This window comes from Myotis daubentonii, chromosome 15 (genome assembly GCF_963259705.1).
Source record: "Myotis daubentonii chromosome 15, mMyoDau2.1, whole genome shotgun sequence".
NCBI classification, from domain to species: Eukaryota; Metazoa; Chordata; class Mammalia; order Chiroptera; family Vespertilionidae; genus Myotis; species Myotis daubentonii.
This window is the reverse complement of record NC_081854.1, coordinates 20,357,795-20,376,459: the sequence shown is the minus strand read 5'-3', so window position 1 is coordinate 20,376,459 and position 18,665 is coordinate 20,357,795. Positions and strand designations below refer to the sequence as shown.

The window sequence follows — 18,665 nt, the reverse complement described above, 5'->3', positions numbered from 1 at the left end:
AGCTAAGAAAGGAGCATGCGCTGTGTGATCGGCTGAGACTGTCCACCACCCACAACCACGACCACGCAAGTTAACTAAGGGCGCATTCCGCCCTGTGGTCAATGGAAGTCGCCAAGCAATCAGCAGCAGACCCAGACCGGAAGGACGGATTAGTCTTTTAATAGAAAAACACACGTGTAACAGTAGCAACACAATCTCTAGCAATCCAGATGAAGAGCCAGCCTTCAGTTCTTCACCTTGGGGGGCGGCCTGTGAGAGGAAGAGGAGGCATCAGAGCTTGTCACCACTTTAGGGGCACTCCTACCAAGTACTGAACCGTGTGGCTCTGGGGTGCAGGGGCCAGAGACATCTGTCCTGGTGGAATACTGGGCCCCCTGCTCACCTGTACACACCCACGACCACAGCGTGGTCTCTTTCATATGGCTCTAGAGTCAACTGCTCCTGGGGCTTCATGTTTTCCTGTTGCATTTTTTTCACTTCAGAGGCAAATACTGCCTCGGCAGATGCTGTGGAGTCAATGCAGTTAGCCTACAGAGGAGAGAGGATTTGAAGTCTGCAGCAAGTCTTTGAGCTATTTTCCCTTTTCTGTGCTCTTTAAATTAGAAGTACTTGTTTTTACTGGAAATGGTGAAACTCAAGTTTTGGAAATTTTCAATTGGTCTAGATTTGGAACAGTTAGCTTTCAACAGAGTCCTATCATCTAAAAGCCAGTGTTTAAATTTTACACCCAGGGCTTTTCCCCCCTTCTGCTTCCTCTTTAACAATAATAATGCAGCTGAGAATATGAAAATAAATGTACCAAAAGGCTAACAAAATGGTGAATCTGGCTGAAAGGCACATGGCAGAATTCTCTGTATTTCAAAGTAAAATGTTTTTTATGGTGCAACTAGCATTTATCTAGTATTTATTCTACACCAGGCTGTTCTAAACACTTCACATATATTAATTCTTACATAGACACTAAAAATTGGACTAATATTTCTATTTTACACATATAGTCTTTTCATTTTACAAGCACACAGATTAAGTAACTTGTTCAAAGTTACACAGCAAGCTGGAATTCAAGCTCAAATTGTCAGACTCAAGGATCATGCACTTGACCACTACGTCCGATTGCCTCTTTAAACCCAAAGATGCTAGTTTTGCAGACATTACTCATCATGTGATATTTGACTGGGGCCAGGGAATGGCTTGTAGGGAGCAGTGTGGGAATAAAGGCTGAGAATAGACTGACTGGATTAGGGGGGGATGAAGGCTCCCTTGTTTTGACTGGCTACTTGGCAGTTAATGATAGAGAAAATACTTAGACTCCTCCAAGACCCGCACCTTAATGGAAATCACAAAGTGTCCTCCATTACGTAGGAAGGTGTGGGCATTCAGGGCTACAATCCGGGTCTGGTCTGGCTGGGCCACATCGGCAAAGATCACATCCACCATTGCTAGGGATAAGGAAGCGGCAGTTAAAAGCTGGGTCTGCTGATCTTCCCAGCTCCTCCAAGGGGGCCTGCAGACTCCTGGCAGTCTTCCCTGCTTCCAGTCTCACTTCCCCCCACTGATCCCCCTCCCTCCATGGTGCCCCCAAGATGGGTCCAAAACCCAGTCACATTATTCATTCACACCTCTTGTAACCCATGGTTGCCACCTACTCTGTGGCCAGCCCCGGACTGGGCATGGGGGACAGAGAGATGAGTCACACCCAGACCCTGCCCTTGAGACGCTCCAGGGTGGGGGGGGGGAGGAGGTGGAGGGGGGCAACAGACACATCATCATAAAGGCAAGGCAAATAAAGGTGAGCACTTACAGGCAAGAGCATTTGCAGGATTGTCACATGAAAAGTTGCAGGAAAGGGGTATGGTATAGGTGCATGGAAAAAAACTCACAGAAACCAGCAGAATGCAAAATAATATTTTTAAGGCAGTATGATTAAAAAAACTCAAAAACTTAAAAATATGGGAAGATGTTGTAATGAAACTAACATTTTAAAGTTGGAAAAAGCAGACATCAAATTGTTCATATGTCACCTCAGAGGGTGATTTTATAAAGAATTCCATTTTTACATCTTGCTTCCGAATATTTTTTAAAAAAATCAAAATAATTGACATTTACAATGGGCTCCTCTGGGCCAGGCCACACTCAGTTTGTGCTTTCTGGGTTATGATCTCAAAAGACGAGGACCTCTGAAGGAGGCTTTTTTGGTTGTTGTTGTTCTTACTCCTCACCCGAGGGTATTTTTTCCATTGATTTTTTTTAGAGAGCGTGGGAGGGGTGTGTGAGAGAGAAACATTGATTGGTTGCCTCCCACACCTGCCTGGGGATTGAAACTGCAACCCAAGTATGTGCCCTTGATTGGGAATTGAACCCATGACCTTTCAGTGTGTGCGCCGATGCTGTAACCACTGAGAAACACCAGCTAGAGCTGAAAGAGGCTTTTCTACATAAGCCAGGGGCAGTGTAAAACTACCATATTTTAGAGGGAGGAAGGAAGTATGGGGCGGCCTAGGGAGATGGGCACGAGATAAGAGAGGAGGCTGGCATCTGAAGGTGCCAGAGACCTTGAAGCAGATCCACCATCTTCTCAACCTCACCTGGCTCCCCCCACCCTTTTTATTCCTGCAGACTCATGAGGCCTGCTCATCCATTCCAATTCCATCCAAATTAGGGCCCTGGCCTCTTCCAGGAAACCTGGAGTGGCCTATCCTACCCCACCTGGGCCAACCCCTGATCCCTCACCAATGAGCATGCGGTATTTGTGCGGGTGCCGAGCATCTTCAATGACAGGAATAATGTTAGTCCTCTTCTTGGCCAAGTTAATGAGGTCACGGCCAGAGCGGTGGGAAAACTCAACTGCATAGACCAGACCATCCTAAAATAAATCAAAGAACAACAATGATACTAGTTCTCATGTATGGAGCATCTACTTTGGGCCCATACACTGCATGTAGCATATCTTCAAATCTCCAAATCTAAACCCTACCACTTAACAACTATTATTATTATGTCCATTTTACAGATGAATAAACTGAGGTCCAGAGATATGAAGTCGCTGGCTGAGGTTTATTCACTCCCGCTTTGCCTGATCTGAAAACCCAAGCCCCCAATACAGGCTTAAAACCAGGAAGCTAGCCCACAGAGATGAAGTCATAACAGCTAAGAATATCTGCAATAGACCAGGCATTGCTCTAAGCACTTTACAGGAATTAACCCTATTTTCCAGAGGGGTAAACTGAGGCCCAAAGAGATTAAATAACTTGTGAAAGTCATGTCACTGTTAAATGCCTGCACCAGAGCCTGGGTTTTATAGGCTCTGTAATGTAGATGAGCTGGAGGTCATGAAATGACATGCACAGGTAGCCTCTAAACAGGGAACTTGTACAGCCACACCAAAATGCAGGCCCAGAAAATGAGATTTGTTCTTTCAAGAGAAACTAGAAGATCAGATTTTGGGGGCATAAATTTTTTAAAAGGGCAACTAAATCAAGTAGTCTAGTATACCCACGGTAGTCTGGTGTATACTCAGTTCTGGGCCTGGCTAACAACAGTCACCCAATACCCATGCCCCTTTCCTCTGGGCCAAGAACTCAGAAATGAAGCTGAATGAGGCTTTGGAGAGCAGGTAGTTCAAGCTGCTTCTTTTACTCACAGGCACTCTAGTAGGGAAAGGCCTAGCTCCATGCCATGCAATGCAGGGAAGGAGCCAGGGCCTCTACTCCAGGTTGGCAGAAGCAGCAGCCTTCCTCTCCCTCCTACCTTACCACCAGCCCTTACTCATTATCTAATCCCCATAACTTCATCCACTCACCGGGCCTACGATGTCAGAGACATGAGAGACGGTGGTGCCCGAGGCAGCCCCAAGGTAGAGCACTTTGGCCCCTGGCTTGATGTGGATTTGGTCCACTCCGCCCAGGATCGCTGCTGCCAGCTTGGAGCGGAAGGGGTTCCAGGCACGATACTCGATTTTGTCATCTCCCTCCTAGGCCAGGAGAGATGGGATGGAAGTCAGTGCCAGGCTCTTCTGCAAGCCCCCACTGCCCTTAACCCTAGGGCCCTCAAAGAAACTCAATCACTGTACAAGAAACAAATGTGGGCACATATCAGTGACCACAACAGATGCAGTGTCTGCCTTATAATGGAAGCTACTAACTCATGGAAAAGGGGCAACACCAGACAATAAACACAGAGACAAGATCATACCAGATCTATGCATTCCTTCCACAAACATTTGCCGTGCCAGGACATGCTGTGTGCAGACCCTATATTAGGCACTGGGGATACATAGTTACTGAGACAAAGAACTGTGCCCTGAAAGATAAGTATGTAATGAACTGACTGACACACACAGTTGATATAGAAGCCAGTGACAGGCACTAAGGAGAAAGGATCAAGCCAGAAAAGTAGATATGAAGTACAGGGAGCAGGGCGAGAGACAGGTGAAAATGAGAAAGGGTGGCCAGGGAAGAGCCAAGAAGCAGACCTGAAGAAGGTGAGGGGCCATTCAAGTTATCTCGGGAGGGAGAGCTCATTCCAGGCGGCAGGAAATACAGCAGAAAAGCCCTGAGGCAGGAATGCGCCTGGCCATAAAGAAAATGACATGGGATAATAGGAAAGGGGGACCTAGCCTGTGTAGCTTGGTTGGTTGGGCTTCAGTCTCCTACACAGAAAGGTTGCCAGTTCAATTCCTGGTCAGGGCACATGCCCAGGTTTTGGGCTCAACACCCAGTAGGGGTGTGCAGGAGGCCGCCAATCGATGCTTTGCTCTCACATCAATGTTTCTCCCTCTCCCTTCTCTCTCTCTGAAAATCAATTTTAAAAAATTTTTGAAAAATAGGGCGCCCTAGCCAGTTTGGCTCAGTGGATAGAGTGTCAGCCTGCAGACCAAAGGGTCCCGGGTTCGATTCCAGTCAAGGGTTTCGATTCCAGTGCAGGCTCCTCCCTGGCCTGGACCCTGGTCAGGGCTCGTGCAGGAGGCAACCAATCGATGTGTTTCTCTCACATTGATGTTTCTCTGTCTTTCCCTCTCTTTTCCACTCTCTCTAAAAATCAATAGAAAAATATCCTCGGGTGAGGATTAACCAAGAAAAGAAAAATAGGGCAAGAGATAGGTGGTGAGGGCTGTTTTTTTACAGACAGGGTAGTGAAAGATGGCCTTTGAGAAAGACAAGGTCACACCTGACCAGACACGCTGGTGTAAGAGGGAACCAGTCACACAGAGCTGGGAGACGAGTATTCCAGGCAGGGGAACAGCAAGGTCAGTGGGCTAGAAGACACTCAGTCAGGGGGACAGTGGAAGGAGGTGAGGCCAGGAAGTGGCAAGGGGAAACAGAAATGTGAAGGGCCTTCCTGAAGGCAATGGGAGTCATAGAAGGCATGTGGGGAGGGAAGTGCATGATCTGACTTATGTATTAAGACAATGCCCTCGCTGTCCCATGTAGGACACATGGCGGAGGCAGGGAGACCAGTACAACATCAGCTGGGGCCCTGGTGGATTTGAGAGGAGCCCAGGTCTCACCGAAATTGAGACTCTCTTTTCTCCATAAACTGATTCTCCAGGGACCAGATTCTTGGTGACTAGGGCATCTTCCTTTCCACGACAAATGAAGACACCTAAGTGAGGGGATCAGAACAGCGGTGAGGACTCTGGGCCCCGCCGACCCCACCCCACCCTCAGCAGGTTCCCTGCCTTCTTCACTCACCCTCATGCCGATGAGGTTCCACCATCACATTTTTCCCTGACTGATTTCCTCTTTTTCCTCCCCTACCACGACCCCGGTTGCCACCAGACTGGAACCCGCCACCTACAAGGGAGAGACCCAGTGAGAGAGGGAGACCCCACATTTATTCCCACTCCACCCCCCAAGCTCAGGGAAAGCCTCCTCCATCGTATCTCCGAATCTCACTCACCTCTTCCTCCTCCTCCTCCTCCTCCTCCTCCTCGTCCACGGCCTCTGAAGCCTCCACCACGACCTCGGCCCCCACCAAAGCCACCTCGGCCCCCACCAAAACCGCCTCGGCCTCCACCTCGACCCCCACGGTCACCAAAGCCGCCTCGGCCACCAAAGCCACCCCCACGGGGGCTGAAACCTGTAATGGAAACAGAAACAGGAATCAGGGCAACGAAGCTGGAAACGTTACTCCTGCACCTCACAATTCTACTCAGGAGAGAAAATGGAGAAACGTGTACCAGGCAGCATGTACATGAATGTCCACAACAGCAGAAAAATCAGGACTAACTCAAATGTCCACAGGCACAACGGACAAAAAAAAAGGAAAAAAAGGGAAATATTTACAATAAAAATGAAAAGGACCCATAGCTACCTGCCAAAGATAGATAAATCTTAGAATCAAAATGTTACATGACAAAGCAAGTCTAAGGAAACCACATTCAATATAATATTCTAATAAAGAGGGAATATGCAAATTGATAGTCACACCATCACAAAGATAGCGGCGCCCAGTCCCCTCAGCCCCGCCAGAGTCCCCAGTCCTTTCAGCCCCATGGGGGGTGGGGGTGGGGGGCAGAAGCATAGTGCGGCTGGACCCGTCCTCAGGTGGGTCTGGCCGCTCCTTGGGCCTGCCACCGGAGTCCCACAGTCCTTTCAGCCCAGCGGGGTGGGGGGGTGGGGGGAGGTGGTGGAGCAGGCGCATGGTGCGGCCAGACCCGCCCTCAGCCCCCCAGCTGCCCAGGGCCAGCCCGAGGCACAGGCAAGCCTCGGATGTTGGCTGCCCAGCCGCCCAGGGCAGGTCCAAGGTGCAGGCAACTGCCGAGGCTCAGGTAACCAGGGCCAGCTGAGGCTTGTGCTGCTGGCAGTGGCAGCAGCAGAGGTGTGATGGGGGCGTCGCCTTCCCCTGATCACCAGGTCACTTCCCGCCCCTGAGGGCTCCCAGACTGTGAGGGGGGCAGGCTGGGCTGAGGGACCCCCCCCTCCAGTGCATGAATTTTCATGCACCGGGCCTCTAGTCCTTTCTATAAAGTTCAGCAACTGAAAGGAAACAATGCCATGCTGTGGTGACATATGTGGTAACTGATGTCCCACCTCCATTCCACAAGTCAAGGGATGATAAATGCAAAACCCATGATACTGGGTAATGAAAGGGAGAAATTATGGGGTTAGGATAGGGGAGGGGTACAAAGGTAGATGTACCTTACTGTCAATATTCTGTTCTTGGTTGAATGGTAGATTCACAAAATTCATTCTATATTCAACTAGAGGCCCAGTGCACAAAATTCGTGCACTTGGGGGGGCGGGGTAGGGGACCCTCAGCCCAGCCTGTGGCCTCTCGCAGTCCAGGAACCCTCGGGGGATGCCATGGAGGCGGGAGAGGCTCCCACCACTGCCACTGCGCTCACCAGCCATGAGCCCGGCTTCTGGTACACTGACCACCAGGGGACAGCTCCTGTGTTAAGTGTCTGCCCACTAGTGGTCAGTGCGCATCATAGCGGCCAGTTGTTTCACATATTAGCCTTTTATTATATAGGACTAGAGGCCCGTCGCACAAAGATTCGTGCAATAGGCCTTTCCCCTGGCTGCCAGAACCAGTTTTCCTCTGGTACCCGGGACCCAGATCTTCACTCTGGTCACTGCCTTCCATCTTCGCTCTGGACAGTCTTTGCTACGGCTGGAGCCTTCAGTCTTTGCTCCTTGCTCCGGCCGGAGTCTTCAGTCTCCGGCCAGAGCTGCTCCTGTAGCTCCTTCCACCCCCCACCTTCCCCCTCATAGCTTGATCGCTGCTTCGCTTGCAGACCTCACCGACGGGCTCCTGGGTCCTGGGGGGCCACCTTGCCTGCAGCCCGGCTTTACGATCACGATCACGATCACGATCACGGGCCACAGGCAAGGCAGCTCCTGGATCCCGGGGGGCTGCCTTGCCTGCGGCCTGGCTTTCCGGCAGCTCCTGGGGTCGCACACGGGGGCCTGGATGGTGGCTCCCGGTGTCCCGCCCTGCCTGCAGTATGCAAATTATCCGCCATCTTTGTTGGCAGTTAATTTGCCTATCGTGCTGATCAGCCAATGGTGATGGTAGCGAAGGTACGGTTAATTACCATGTTTGTCTATTATTAGATAGGATAGTAATCAGTCTGCAGAACACTGTGCGTGCATGCACATGCTCCCTGGAGTGGTAGGGTCAGTCAGTTCCTGGAAACATCTTCCTATGCCTACCCTTGTATCTGAAACAAAACTCCTACACATAACCCAAACAGAGGGGAGCTCGGTGTGATGCCTTTCCTGCTAACTGATCTCCTGCTTCCAAGACTGCAGAAGTCTCTGCCAGCTCAGGGAAAAATAGAAGAAAAAAGAAAAACAAATTGTGCTTTATGGATGGGCAACAGTTCATAAGCAGTTTAGGGCTTATCAACAAGATTGAAAGTTTAAGAAAAAAAAAAAGATTCAGAGACTTAATTTTCCAGGGACCAGTGACTATCATTCAGGGACTATCATTCAGGATAGTGCAAATGTTCTTCACTTCACTGACCACAAAACAATGTTTGAAGCAGACAGACTTCTGGGGCTAACAGATTCAATATGTGACTTTTGACAATTTCAAGAGCTCTTTAGTAACAGTCATGGTCAGGGCACATGCCTGGATTGATCCCCAGTAGGGGTATGCAGAAGGCAACTGATCAATGGCTCTCTCTCTCTTCACTGGTGTTTCTCTCTCTCCCCCTTCCATTCTGAAATCAATAAAAATATATTAAAGATAAATAAAAATCAATGGGAAAAAAATCCTTAAATGAGGATTAAGAAAAAAATTAAAAATAAATAAATAATCTGACTTGATATAAACTATTCAATAGCAAACTTGCTAACGTTTTTGTAAAAGTACATTATATTCACTTCCTATGAAAACTTCAACCAAGTAGGATTTATCCCAGGGATGCAAGGATGGTACAATATCCGCAAATCAATAAACGTGATACATCACATAAACAAATTGAAAGAAAAAAACCACATGATCATATCAATTGATGCAGAAAAAGCATTTGACAAAATTCAACACCCATTTTTGATAAAAACTCTCAGTAAGGCAGGAGTAGAAGGATCATACCTCAACATAATAAAAACCATATATGACAGGCCCAGAGCCAGCATCAATCTCAATGAACAAAAACTAACACCATTTCCCCTAAGAACAGGAACAAGACAGGGATGCCCCCTCTCACCACTCCTGTTCAACATAGTACTGGAAGTGTTAGCCATTGCAATTAGGCAAGAAGAAGAAATAAAAGGCATCCAAATTGGAAAAGAGGAAGTAAAACTGTCCTTATTTGCAGACGACATGATATTATACATACAAAACCCTAGAGACTCCATCAAAAAGCTACTAGACTTAATACATGAATTTGGCAATGTAGCAGGATACAAAATTAACCCCAAGAATCTGAGGCATTTCTATACACCAATAGTGAACTTTCAGAAAGAGAGATTATAAAAACAACCCCATTTACCATCGCACCAAAAAAATTAAGCTACCTAGGAATAAACTTAACTAAAGAGGTAAAAGACCTCTACTCAGAAAACTACAGGACGTTGAAAAAAGATATAGAGGAAGACATAAACAGATGGAAGAACATGCCGTGTTCATGGATTGGTAGAATCAACATCATTAAAATGTCCATACTACCCAAAGCAATCTATAAATTCAACGCACTTCCCATTAAAATACCAAGGGCATACTTCATAGATCTAGAACGAACTCTCCAAAAATTCATCTGGAATAAAAAATAGACCCCGAATAGCTGCAGCAATCCTGAAAAAGAACAAAGTAGGTGGGATCTCAATACCAGATATCAAGATGTATTACAAAGCCACTGTTCTCAAAACTGCCTGGTACTGGCACAAGAACAGGCATAGAGATCAATGGACTAGAATAGAGAACCCAGAAATCGGCCCGAACCAATATGCTCAATTAATATTTGACAAAGGAGGCAAGAACATACAATGGAGCCAAGATAGTCTCTTCAATAAATGGTGTTGGGAAAATTGGACGGATATATGCAAGAAAATGAAACTAGACCACCAACTTACACCATACACAAAAATAAACTCAAAATGGATAAAGGACTTAAATGTACGACAGGAAACCATAAAAATTCTAGAAGAATCCAAAGGCAACAAAATCTCAGACATATGCCGAAGCAATTTCTTCACTGATACAGCTCCTAGGGCACTTGAAACTAAAGAGAAAATGAACAAATGGGACTACATCAAAATAAAAAGCTTCTGCACAGCAAAAGAAACCATCAACAAAACAAAGAGAAAACCCACTGAGTGGGAAAATATATTTGCCAATGTCATATCTGATAAGGGCCTAATCTCCAAAATTTATAGGGAACTCATACAACTTAACAAAAGGAAGATAAACAATCCAATCAAAAAATGGGCAAAGGACCTAAATAGACACTTTTCAAAAGAGGACATTCAGAAAGCCAAGAGACATATGAAAACATGCTCAAAGTCACTAATCATCCGAGAGATGCAAATCAAAACAACAATGAGGTACCATCTCACACCTGTCAGACTGGCTATCATCAACAAATCAACAAACGACAAGTGCTAGAGAGGATGTGGAGAAAAAGGAACACTTGTGCACTGCTGGTGGGAATGCAGACTGGTGCAGCCACTATGGAAGACAATATGGAGTTTCCTCAAAAAACTGAAAATGGAACTCCCATTTGTCCCTGTGATCCCACTTCTAGGAATATATCCCAAGAAAACAGAAACACCAATCAGAAAGGATATATGCACCCCTATGTTCATAGCAGCACAATTCACCATAGCTAAGATCTGGAAACAGCCTAAGTGCCCATCAGTAGATGAATGGATTAGAAAACTGTGGTACATCTACACGATGGAATACTATGCTGCTCTAAAAAGGAAGGAACTCTTAACATTTGCAACAGCATGGATGGAACTGGAAAGCATTATGCTAAGTGAAATAAGCCAGTCAATGAAGGAAAAATACCACATGATCTCACTCATTCATGGATAATAGAGACCATTATAAACTTTTGTACAATAATAGATACAGAGGCAGAGCTGCCTCAAACAGATTGTCAAACTGCAGCGGGAAGGCCGGGGAGGGTTGGGGGGCAGGAGGTAGGGGGGTAAGAGATCAACCAAAGGACTTGTATGCATGCATATAAGCATAACCAATGGACATAAGACACTGGGGAATAGGGGAGGCTAGGGGACTGTCTAGGGCGGGGGAAAAAAATGGACACATATGTAATACCCTTTGTAATACTTTAAGCAATAAAAGAAAAAAAAGAAAAAAAAAGAAAACATGCATCTTAATGGCATTAAAGATGAATATGTACAACTTCTTAATAGCTATTCCTAATAAATTGGTAAAAATTAAGTTTCAAAACTCCTACACATAACCAAGATTTACCTTTTTTCTACCCTCCCTCAGACTACTGTCCATGTGGCAGCTAGTGATGCCCTTTTTAAAATAGGGCATCAAGCCCTAACCAGTTTGGCTCAGTGGATAGAGCATTGGCCTGGGGACTGAAAGGTCCCAGGTTCGATTCTGGTTAAGGGCATGTACCTTGGTTGCAGGCACATCCCCAGTAGGAGGTGTGCAGGGGGCAGCTGATCGATGTTTCTCTCTCATCGATGTTTCTAACTATCTCTCTCCCTTCCTCTCTGTAAAAAAATCAATAAAATATATTTTAAAAAAATAAAAATAAATAAAAAAATAAATAAAATAAAATAGGGCATCAGATCTCATCAGTACCCTTCCTAAATCTCCTCAGTGATTTCCCATCACATTCAAATGAAATCAAAATTCCTTTCTCTGGCTCCGAATGTCCTAAAAGCAGTGGGTCTAACCCAGGGGTGGGCAAACTTTTTGACTCAAGGGCCACAATGGGTTCTTAAACTGGACCGGATCCGGCCCGCAGGCCATAGTTTGCCCAGGGCTGGTCTAACCTTTGGCTAATCCCTGGAACCTAGACATTCTAATTGTCTTGGGTGGAAGCCTGGGTAGGGAGCTTTTTAAAAAAAAAAAAAAAAAAAAATTTCTTTATTGATTTCAGAGAGGAAGGGAGAGATAGAAACATCAAATGATGAGAATCATCGATTGGCTGCCTACTGCACGCCCCTACTGGGGATCGAGCCCACAACCCAGGCATGTGCCCTTGACCAGAATCGAACCCTGGACTCTATAGTCCATAGGCTGATGCTCTATCCACTCAGCCAAACTGGCTAGGGCCTGGGTATGGGAGCTTTTTAAAGTTGTCCAGGTTATCTTAATATGCAGCCCAAATTGAGACCCAACATCACAGGGCTCTGACTTCTGCTGAGTTTTCTGACCTCACTCTCTTTATGCCGGGCACTATGTTCTTCCTCCCCAAGAACAAACTCACTTTCCAGCTTTTCAACCTTTAACATCTGCTATTTCCACTTCCTGGATCCTGTGAACATCTGCTTGGCTCACCCACTCTTTCACTGTACTCAGGTCCCTGATTAAATTTTCCTTTTCTGGCTGTTCTTTTCTTTTTACTTTTCTTTCTTAATATATTTTTATTGATTTCAGAGAGGACAGGAGAGGGAGAGAAAGATAGAAACATCAATGATGAGAATCACTGATTGGCTGCCTCCTGCATGCCCCGCACTGGGGATTGAACCTGCAACCTGGGCATATGGCCTGCCTAGGAATTGAACCATGACCTCCTGGTCCATAGGTTGATGCTCAACCACTGAGCTATGTTGGCCCTTTACCCCACTTTCTTTTTTCCCCCTAACAATTACCATCCATGGCATTTTTTTAAATTGACTGATGAGAGAGAGATGAGAGAGAGAGAGAGAGAGAGAGAGAGAGAGAGAGAGAGAGAGAGAGAGAAGGGGGACATGGAGAGAGAGGGAGGGGGAAAGAGAAAGAGAATTTGTTGTTCTATTTATTTATATATATTCCTTGGTTGATTCTTTTATGTGCCCTGACTGGGGATTGAAACCACAACCTTGGTTTATCAGGATGACGCTCTAACCAGCTGAGCTACCCAGCTAGGGCCTCATCCATGGCATTTTTAACATTATTAATGCCTGCCTCCCCCATTAGAACCAAGTCCAAAAGAACAGGGGTACTTAATTGTTTTGATCACCACTGCATCCCCAGCATCCTGCATAGCATCTGGCACAAAGTATAGGCTCAAGAAATATTAGGTACACCATCTGCTGATGACTCTTAAGCCTCTGGGTTCTGCTTCATGGAGAAAGCAGCCACTCTGTTCATTTAAGAAGCAGGAGATCCGATGGTGATCAGAGCCCTGGTTCCTCTCCTCAAGCAGTTCATGTATCCCACACAGGGAGATGGCCACACCATTTGCAATCCTAGAGAGTAGAGAAGGTTCCTGGAAGTCTTGAAAACATCTCTAAAATAGAGATATGGAGATAATGCAGTGCCCTCTTCATAGACTTGCAAAGATTAAATGGCAATACACATAAAACGCTTAGTATACTGCCTAGCACACAGTTTGAATATTATTCAAACTTAAGGCAATGAATCCTCCCTCCTACTTAGGGGAGAAACCATTAGGTCTAAGAGATTCTCTACTCAGGCCTGACAGAACAGAGACCTAGAGAGTAGGGGCATGGCATGGAGTACAATGGGCATGAGAATAAACTTTTAGTCCCAGACACTCAAAACCTGTCTTGATCCATTTCAAATCCTGGGGCTCTTATAAAAAATGTACTGAAATTACCCACTCCTCACCAAAAGCTTCTCCTCCCACAGCCTTCCCCATCTCAAAAATGGCAACTCTACCCTTCCAGTCTCACAGGCCAAAACCCTTGGTTATCCCTGACTCCTCTCTCACACCCACATACAAGCTGTTGATTTTGTCTTTAAAATCTATTCCAAATGGTAATAATTTGTCAGCCAGGTTGATTGCTACTGCCCTGGTCCAAGTCACATCATCTCCTTGTAGATTACCGCAACCAACTTCCTACTGATGTGCCTGTTTCCACTCTTGCTCCCCTAAACTCTTTTTACAGAGGGTCCTTTAAAAAAACAAGTGTCAATCAAGTCTGACTGACATCGGGTCCTTGCTCAGAATCTCCCCAAAGCTTCCTCTCTTATTCAGACTAAAATCCCCCTGAAGAGCTGACTTCTGACAACTTCATATCCAAGCACACTGAGGGGAAGGGTTGGGAGGAATGTGTAGCCTCCATTCCTGGGAGAACCAGATCACAGGATGCCTGTGGCAATGCCAGGGTCTCAGTGGAAGATACACTAGCACCTCCCACCCCACTCCATCAGCAGATCCCCAAACACGGAAGAGAAAGAGAACTTGGAAGGGGCCATGGATCCACAAACTCCCCTCACCAGGTGACCCAACCTCTCCACAGGCTGAGAGGGGGCAAAAGTGTCTGTAGCAGAAAGCAGACGCTTTTGGTCCCAAGTGGGGAGACTTCCCCAACTCCAGTGGAGCAAGTTGGAGGGATGGGCGCAGGCTGACTGAGGAAGAGCTGAGATACCAGGAATAAGGGTCCTAATTGTGTTCCCCTTGAGAAAAAATATAAACATAACAATTGAGCCAACACTATTGTATCTCAAGCACTGTGCTATTTTTATCAGCTTTACTGAGCTATAATTTTCACATAACATTGTGTAAGTTTAAAGTGTACAACCTTTGATCTGATACACTTATATGCTGCAAAATGATGACCGCCCAGTGCTATTTTTTCTTAACAAGACCTTACTAAATTGTAACTGGGCGCCATTTTATTGATGAGAAAACTGAGGCACCAAGAGGGAAAACCACTTGCCCAAGGTCACACAATAATTAAAAAGCAGAGCCGGGATGGAAACTTTGAACTGGGGCCTTTCTGCTGTCAAAGCCAGGGCTCTCAGCATTCCCTCCTGAGGGTGGTGGGGTGGGATCATCATCATCTGGAGAAAAATCGGATAAATAAAAGCACTCCCGCCCGGCGACTCCCTCCCCGACCCGGCTAATCCTAGCCCGGACTTGGAAGTTTGCGCGCCGCGTACTTGAGCAGCACCAGGCCCACGCTCTCCACTCCATCCTCAGGGACCCGCCCCCCTGGGAGGAAGTGGAGCGGGAAAGTGGGCCAGAGGGAGGCGGACAATCAAGCCGGGAGTCCTCACTGTCTCCGGCCCCTCCGAGAAGGTAGTGGGTTGGGGGCCAAGGGGACGGAGTAGCGGCGGCAACCCGGGGGCCTCCTAGACTCAGCTCCCGGAAACGACACCTCCGAACCAAGAGATTCCCCAAAACCGAAGCCCGCACCCCAGACGCCTGGACCCAAACTCGGGTCACGAACACCGACTGCCGCCCCGCTCCAACACCCGAGAACCTGATCAAGACCCCAATGAGACGGGTGTCAGTTCAGGACGCCCAGCCCAGGACAGACTCTCGACACACGACCGTGACCTCCGAAGCCAGTCACACACTCCCACGCCTGGACCCTAGGCTCAGAATTAACCACAGCGCGGAACCAAGACCCTTTCCCACACGACACGGAACCAGGACTCCCTCCCCGCCGCGGACCCGGGCCTCAGAACCCCGGCCTCCAGGCCAAGGCCCCGCACCCCATTCCCGCCCGCTCCAGTCCCTGACCTCCGACCCCCGCCCCGCCCCGTCCCGCACCTGGCTTCATGGCGAGAGCAGAGCGGCGCGGGTCCGGTTTCTGCGGCGTCCGGAACCCCACGAGTAAGGGGCTTTTGCACGTGGAAAGGAGCGCACGCGCGCGGCGACGTACGACGTGTGACGCAATCACGTAACCCCGCCCCTTGGAGCTCCAGCCCCGCCCAGACCCTGCGCTCTGTGGGCGGGGATGCCTGAGCTCAGGGCTTCTGGACCGCAGGGCGCTACCTCTGCTAGAGCAGAGACTCTGTTCCAAGCTTCCTCCTTCACTGGTTGGAGCACTCCAGTAATCAGGGCTCATCCCTAAGCCTTCGCGGGGGCTGTGCCCTCTGCCCCCTCTTCTCTAGTTCTAGGTAATTCCCTAAGGTCCCCTCTTCCCCCAAAACCTTTCCCTGACTCATTTCCATCCTCAAGAACGTGGACCGACTCTGGACTCCCATTAATACAATAGAAAAGCATTAACTTTGCGCCTGTCTGTACCAGACACTTTTCTAGGTGCTGGGAATACAGCGGTAAACAAGACACGCAAATCCCCACTCGATACTTTGCATATTAGCCATCTAATCTAATAAAAGAGAAACATGGTAATTGGCCTACGACTGCTACCCTTCCCATTGGCTAATCAGGGAGATATGCAAATTAACTGTCAGCCAAGATGGTGGCTGGCAGCCAGGCAGCTTGAAACTAACATGAGGCTTGCTTGCTTCAGTGAAGGAGGAAACCAACATTCCTGCCTGCCTGCATTTTAAGGAACATTGTAACATATAGAAGCTAAAAAAAAACCCCCAGAAACCAGCTTTCAGCGAGCTGGGATCTCAGAGCTGGAGTCAGAGCTGGAGTTATACATTGTTTCGATTACTTACTTTCAGCAGCGGAGGCCTAAGAGCTGGAGCCTCAGAGCTAAAGCTGGCCCAGAATTTAAAAAGATAAAAGAAAAAAAGGAGCGGTTGGGAGCTTCCGTCACCTGCCAGCCTGAAAACAGCCCTCAGCCCCTCACCCAGACTGGCCAGGCACCCACCAGCTGCAAACAGCCATCATTCCCTCACCCAGGCTGGCCAGGCACCCCAGTGGGGACCCCCACCCTGATCCAGAACACCCTTCAGGGCAAACCAGCCAGCCCCACCATGCACCAGGCCTCTATCCTATATAGTAAAAGGGTAATATGCCTCCCAGCACCGGGATCAGCGTGACAGGGGACAGCGCCCAAACCCCCTGATCACCCTGTGACTCTGTGTGTGACAGGGTGCGGCGCCCCAACCCCCTGATCGGCCCTGTTCTGTGTGTGACAGGGTGCGGCGCCCCTACCCCCCCCCCCCCCCACGGGCCCTGCTCTGTGTGTGACAGGGTAGAGCCATAACCTCCCCATCGGCCCTGCCCTGAGTGTGAGAGTGGCAGCGCCCCAACCCCCTGATCGGCCCTGCTCTGTGGGTGACTGGGGGTGGCATCGCAACCTCCTGATCCGCCCTGCTCTGTGCATGACAGGGGGTGGCGCCCCAACTCCCCAATCGGCCCTGCTCTGAGCCTGACCAGGGGCTGCACCTAGGGATTGGGCCTGCCCTCTGCCACCTGGGAGCAGGCCTAAGCCAGCAGGTCGTTATCTCCTGAAGGGTCCCAGACTGCGACAGGGCACAGGCCAGGCTGAGGGGCCCCCCTTTCCCCCCGAGTGCACAAATTTTTGTGCACCAGGCCTCTAGTATATATATATTTGATTTTAGAGAGGCACGGGGGTCGAGGGGAGAGAAAGAGAAGAGAAACATCCATGTGTGAAACATCTAAGGCTGCCTCCTGCATGCCCCCTACTGGGGAACCAGCCCAAAACCTACACACGTGCTCCCACCAGAATGAACTACCACCTTTTGGTTCAGGGGAGGACGCTCAACCAACTGAACCATACCAGCCAGGCCTGGAACTCATTTTCTAATGGGGAAAGAGACACCAAACATGTTGATTGTTATAAGGCAATACGGGTGCTTTGGAGAAAATAACAGCAGGGAGGAGGATAGGGACCGTTGAGGGAGGAGTGAAATTTCTCATGGGGTATCCAACAAGCAAAAAGCTAAAGGCGATGAGGAGTGAGGCAAGCTCTTGCCTGGGGGAAGAGAGTTCCAGGCAAAGAGGATTGCAGGTGCATAGACCCTGAGGCAGGAAAGGGAACAAGAGTTGGAGAAACAGCAGTGTGGTTGGGGAAGAGTGGGAGGAGATGAAGGTAGAAAGGTAACAAGATATTGTGTGCAGCCTCCTGGACCATGGTGAGAACTTCGGCTTTTACTCTGGGTGGGATGGACCTATGGGAGGGTCCTGAACACAGCATAAGCATGATCTGACATGGGGGTCACTCTGGCTGCAAGTGGGAAACAGAGTGTGGGAGTAGGGATAAGAACAGGAAGGCCTTGGAGGGGTCTTCTTCTTCTGTGGATCAGGTAGAAGACAAGGGTAGACAAAATCAGAGTGCGGGCAGAGAAATGGCTGAAGATTGAGCAGATTCTGCATAAGTATTGAGAATTTTTTAAATAATATTAATATTTATGCTTAAATTCTTTCCACAAATCCAAAGAGTGCTATTATGAGAAGTTACAAATAACCTCCAGGAGAATCCACTGGTCTTTCATTGTTGTTTCACTCATAACTAGAACAGGGCCTGGCGCAGAGTGAGTGGGTGTTCTGTGGTGTTTCGAGTTCTCTGGGAAGGCTGTTCCAGAGCACAGAATCATTCCTGAAAATGTATTAACATGGAAAATCTGCTGAGTCTATTCCAGATTTCTAGGAGCGGTGTTATAATTCAAATGGCTCTGATCCAGGATAATGGTCCATACTTACGAATTTTACTGTTTGCCTTCCAATTAAACTTTTTTTTCCTTAAAGGACAAAAATACTCAGAGTACAGTGCAGATTTAAGGTTGCCAGCTCCAGTTTCTGGAATCTTGGCACTATCTCCTGGCTTGGAGGTATTTCACCTGCCAACTTGCTCCTCAGACCTGAAATTAGCACTCTCAGTGAGTAATTAGTGGGTGCCTTCTGGTCTTGTGCTGGGCACACAATGTTGACTGAAACAATCTTAGGCTTT

The 18,665-nt window shown here is 48.0% G+C and overlaps 1 protein-coding gene across 1 annotated transcript; it reads right to left on the bottom strand.

Annotated features, from left to right (window-relative positions):
* Positions 1 to 143: 143 nt before the first annotated feature.
* Positions 144 to 15,730, bottom strand: FBL (fibrillarin). Its single transcript, XM_059666548.1, has 9 exons — positions 15,605 to 15,730; positions 5,899 to 6,078; positions 5,691 to 5,792; positions 5,507 to 5,601; positions 3,800 to 3,970; positions 2,731 to 2,863; positions 1,327 to 1,439; positions 383 to 528; positions 144 to 249 (listed from the first exon to the last, which is right to left on the bottom strand). Exons 1-9 carry the CDS (start codon positions 15,612 to 15,614, stop codon positions 225 to 227), a joined length of 975 nt encoding a protein of 324 aa, XP_059522531.1. The 5' UTR covers positions 15,615 to 15,730; the 3' UTR covers positions 144 to 224.
* Between the last annotated feature and the right edge of the window lie 2,935 nt (positions 15,731 to 18,665).

Bases quoted from the DNA above. Each gene is read 5' to 3' on its own strand.
- FBL (XM_059666548.1), bottom strand. The intron at 5,602-5,690 runs GTGAGTGAAGAA...CCCCTCACTTAG, and splicing joins GGAACCTCATCGGCATGAGG to GTGTCTTCATTTGTCGTGGA. The intron at 529-1,326 runs GTGCGGGTCTTG...TCTCCTCTGTAG, and splicing joins ACTTTGTGATTTCCATTAAG to GCTAACTGCATTGACTCCAC.